The sequence below is a fragment of the Lathyrus oleraceus genome, chromosome 2, assembly GCF_024323335.1.
Source record: "Lathyrus oleraceus cultivar Zhongwan6 chromosome 2, CAAS_Psat_ZW6_1.0, whole genome shotgun sequence".
Classification (NCBI taxonomy): domain Eukaryota; kingdom Viridiplantae; phylum Streptophyta; class Magnoliopsida; order Fabales; family Fabaceae; genus Lathyrus; species Lathyrus oleraceus.
The window spans coordinates 408,072,062-408,076,464 of NC_066580.1; the positions used below are offsets into that span (position 1 = coordinate 408,072,062).

Consider the following 4,403-nt stretch of genomic DNA (forward strand, 5'->3'; position numbering starts at 1 on the left):
ATTTATTATATTTTAAATATATAATTAAGTTGATATGTATATTATTATAGTAAAAACAATTATATATACATTTAATTATGTCTCACAATATAGATGGTTGATAATTTCTTTTAGAAATATTATAACAAAGTGACATAATGATGAGAATTAATTTAATAAATATAAAATTATTTTACATTAAAAACACATATACCTTAAAGATGAACACTTACCTTTGAATTTTATTGAATATTAGTATCTTCATCTAATAAATTATGAAATTTAATGATATATTATATTTTTAATATTATTTTATTTTAAAAAATTATATTTTAAAATTTATTTACACTAAAGATACCGGTCCATAATCAATATTTATGGGTATTAAAGAATTTACTTATCTTAAACTTATATTTAATATTATATTTGCCCCCCATTCTAAATTTTTTTGACTCAGTCCTGCTTACATACATGCAAACTTGCAGGGGATCTTTACTAGGTAAGACCTACACAGGCAGACTCATTCAGTTTTTGGAAAAGATGATCACAAATTCAAGAGGAGGAAAACTGACATTCCTAAATCGAGATATTGCTAAGAATTGGAAATGCCCCTTTTTGAATTGCATATTTACAGGTAAAGAATGAATTAAATATTTATTTTATTAAATATAAACATGAACATGACTTACACAACACGCAGGTTGTGACATATCCTTAAAATTCCAAACACCAACATAAAGAGGAGAACATACCACCTTAAACAACAAAGACACGATAGAGTAAGCAATTTCAGCGCCATGTACTGAAACCAGATGAGCCAGTGACAAAACCCAGTCATGCATGAGATCAGGTAAAACACCATTCAGTGGAAGTATTAGCAAGAGAGATTCTGCAGCTCAGTAAATACTACTTTTGATTTATAATGGACTAAGCAGCAACAACAATGATGATGATGAGAAGCACGATTCCAAATATCACCAAAAGCAAGCACACCTACATAGATGTGTGAACATTTGAGATTGACAGAGAAAAGTTACATGATGTTTTAAGAGATAAAAGAACAAGACACGGTAATATTAAGTTAAGTTCAGTACAATATGTGAGGAAGGTTTGAATCTCGTTGGTGTTAACAATAAAATGTGAGGAAGGTTTAAATCCACTAAGCCATGGCATTTATATTTAATCAAAAATTGCCACATCTAAATTAAAGTGACAGGACGAAGAGGACACTTCAAAATCAACAATTCAATCATAAAATAAAAACTTATACTATATACCAAAGATGAACTTGATCGTTGTGTCTTAGAAGCTTTCACAAGTTCTGATTTTGCTTGGACAGTGGCTTCATGGGAATGCTCAATGTTGGATCCAATATCATCTGCAAAATGGAAATTCTCAACATCAACTACTATAAACCAGTCTAGACATATAAAACGACTTGATAGAGGATGCATAAATAACAAAAGTAAATGAAGGGTGGGGGTTAGGGGGAACTAGTTACCAATCATTGCTCCTTGCTCATGAACAAGCACGGCAAGATCTTTGAAGATCTCATTTACTTCCCCAATCTGCTGCTGGACTTCTTGAATACCTTGTTCTCTTTCCTCGATGATAGCCTCATTGAAGGAAATCTCATTATCTAAGGATATTACCTCCTGTCTGCAGCATGAATAATTTAAGAGCTAAGCAACAAAAAAGATGCAAATGGCTAAATTTGAAAAGTAGCCTTAGGATAATATAGATGCAAGTTCAATTTTTCAACAATTTAATTTCCCATGGAAGAATGTCGCCGGTGATCATTTCACAAAGATTTGGCACCACCCAGAAAACTTACAAAGAAGAAGACACGCCTTTTGGATCAATTCCATTCCAGTTTAATATAACTTACACGGAGTATATAAATACTGTAAATCATTATGACGCAAAATAAAGAAGTAGTTGATGCTATAATGAATACAAACTTCAGAAAAGGGACGGGGCTGAGCATAATTCGAAAAATCAAAATCATTATCACGCAAGTTCCGGAAATCAGATTTATGAATGTTTATCGTGAGCAAACAAGTGTGCGGCGGACACTCTTGCAAAGGTTGGCATCAGTCTTCGTGGAGGAATTCTTTACTATAAGGTGCCCAAATTTTATGTATAATTTATTTCTAGATGATATTAGAGGTAAAACTGTGAGTAGGTTGGTTGTTTAGTTTTCTCTTTGGGCTTTGGCCCTCTTGAAGCACAAAAAAGAAATACTGCAAATCATTTACTAGAAAATAAAATACAAGAAATTACCTTTTGGATTCCACAAGGGCACGCTGTTCTTGACTTTTATCAGAACTGACACCTACTCCACTGACTGTATAGCTGCAGGGCAGAAAGAAAAGCCCATGCTATAAGTATTGTACAGTTGTGTGCATAATAGAATTCAATAACAACAGCACATTAGCAATTATGCCCCTTCAACTAAAACTCCAATGACATTGGTCAGTCACCTGGATGGCTGAGCATCTTGCGGAACAAAAGGAGTGTAAGCTGTCTCCCTCTCGGCTGCAAGACGCTGTGCCTTCTGAAATTCTTTCAACACTGCCTGAAAATCTTTGGCCAATTTAGCATCTGCTATCTTCTTGGTTGCCTGCAGATACAAAAATTTTTTTGAAAATCTCTTCTTATTTAATTTCAAGTAAAAAGAGTTTGAGATCAAGTCACTAGTACATCAATAAATAACTACAGCAAACATGGTTATTAGTATCTTGTCATACATACAAATCGTATCTCAATTCAATACAAAACTTTACCCAATCGATACAAAGCTCTAGTGTGTATCTATTATGGACACGAATCTCTTCCTGAATTCTGATTCATCATGATCAATTAGATTTGCTAATATAAATCATGGTCTATGATAATGAATTGCTTCCTAAACTAAGCATAGTGCACAGCTCTTTTTCTCAACTTTGTATAGTGAGCCACTGTTATTCATCATTTAGTTTATGAACCGAATATTTAGTTTCATATATGATATATCATCTTATAATTTTTCTACGTCACTTGTTTTAACTTTAAAATGTCATTTTTATTGTTAGTACATCTTATGATTCATAACAAGATTTGATTCCGATTCAATAGGTCTCCAATTCACTATTTGATTTGATAACCATACAACAAACATTCATAATACAAGCATGGTTTTGGTATTATTGCAGTTTAAAACCGCAATGGCAATCAGCACGATTACATCTTAATTGCATTTGCAGTCTCAGCCATATTTTATCCACAATTGTTCATAAGACTAGAATTACAATGCAAATGCAACCACTACTGTAACAGTAAATAAAAAACTCGATCATAAGATTCATTTAAAGAAACTCATGGTTTTTAAAAATAGATCATAAAATACCAATAAACTGATTTGTTTGCGCATGCAATCGAAATAGATAATAGAACTTCAAACTCACATTAACATCAACATGATGATCAATTTCACTAGCTTGTTTAAGTTTATCCGACGTATCCTTCACCAATTGTCCAATGTGGAGTCTGGTCTTGTGTCTGTAAGTTACAAAAACAGAGAAGGAATCAATACAATCAGTATCTTAAAATAGAAGTAACAAACAAAATTTCCGATTCATATAGTGAGAGAGTGGTGCAGTGATCTCTCACAGTTTCTCGCGGAGTTCTGGCGTGTCTTTGGGGGTTCCGAGTGTGTTGACGAGTCTCTGAAAAGTGGAGACGGCGGTGTTGATCTGAAATACGCCGGAAGCAACTGCCTGCGTCGGGTTTTGTTTGCCGTTGATTAGGTTGCGCCGGCCGGATTCTAAGTCTTGAAAACTCATTCTGATGTGAGCGTATCCCTAACTTACACGAGAATATCGGCGAGAGAGAGAGAGAGAAGGGAAGTTGGTGATTGGATAAGGAAGTTTGGGGGTGGAAAGAGGAATCGGAAATTTGATGAAATTGGAAGTATCGGAAATTGAGGAAAGAGAGAAAGTTGGTAGTGATGGTGAAGACGATCGAGTGAGGGTGGTGTTGCATGCGTACCGTACCGGGGATGAAAGAACACTTTTAGCTTCGTTTTCACTCCTTGCCGCCACGTTTGCATGGACCCACAACACACGTGTTCGCTCCGACATACGATAGGGAATGACAAGTTTGGGTGTACCTGAAGGTAGAGGATTAGCTAACTTTACTATTTGGTGTCTTTGGTATTTTTGGTGTATATTATATCAAATTTTTTAATATATTTTTTGAGATTAAAGATAGTGCATAATGTAAACTTTTTTTACATCATCATCCATTAGAATTATAAGGTTTAGTTACGTGCGTATTTTAAAATTAAACGTATGATTTGACAAGATACACGTATTTGATTGGTTGATAGTGTAAAAATATTTTACACTTTTATTGTACAGTCTTTTTTTTCTCATTTTTTTTAA

General features: G+C 33.9%; 1 protein-coding gene across 1 annotated transcript; it reads right to left on the reverse strand.

Annotated features, from left to right (window-relative positions):
* Positions 1–621: 621 nt before the first annotated feature.
* LOC127119771 (syntaxin-22) lies at positions 622–4,070 on the reverse strand. The gene is made up of 7 exons (XM_051050088.1): positions 3,631–4,070; positions 3,426–3,519; positions 2,463–2,602; positions 2,263–2,334; positions 1,481–1,638; positions 1,257–1,357; positions 622–972 (listed from the first exon to the last, which is right to left on the reverse strand). Exons 1-7 carry the CDS (start codon positions 3,801–3,803, stop codon positions 907–909), a joined length of 804 nt encoding a protein of 267 aa, XP_050906045.1. The 5' UTR covers positions 3,804–4,070; the 3' UTR covers positions 622–906.
* Positions 4,071–4,403: the final 333 nt, after the last annotated feature.

What these genes read in the sequence shown, in the direction of transcription:
- LOC127119771 (XM_051050088.1), bottom strand. Translation starts at nt 3,803, where the DNA reads ATGAGTTTTCAAGACTTAGAATCCGGCCGGCGCAACCTAATCAACGGC. An exon ending in ATCATCATGTTGATGTTAAT is followed by an intron (nt 2,603 to 3,425) that starts GTGAGTTTGAAG and finishes TTGTATCTGCAG; the next exon opens with GCAACCAAGAAGATAGCAGA. An exon ending in CAAGATGCTCAGCCATCCAG is followed by an intron (nt 2,335 to 2,462) that starts GTGACTGACCAA and finishes TCTGCCCTGCAG; the next exon opens with CTATACAGTCAGTGGAGTAG.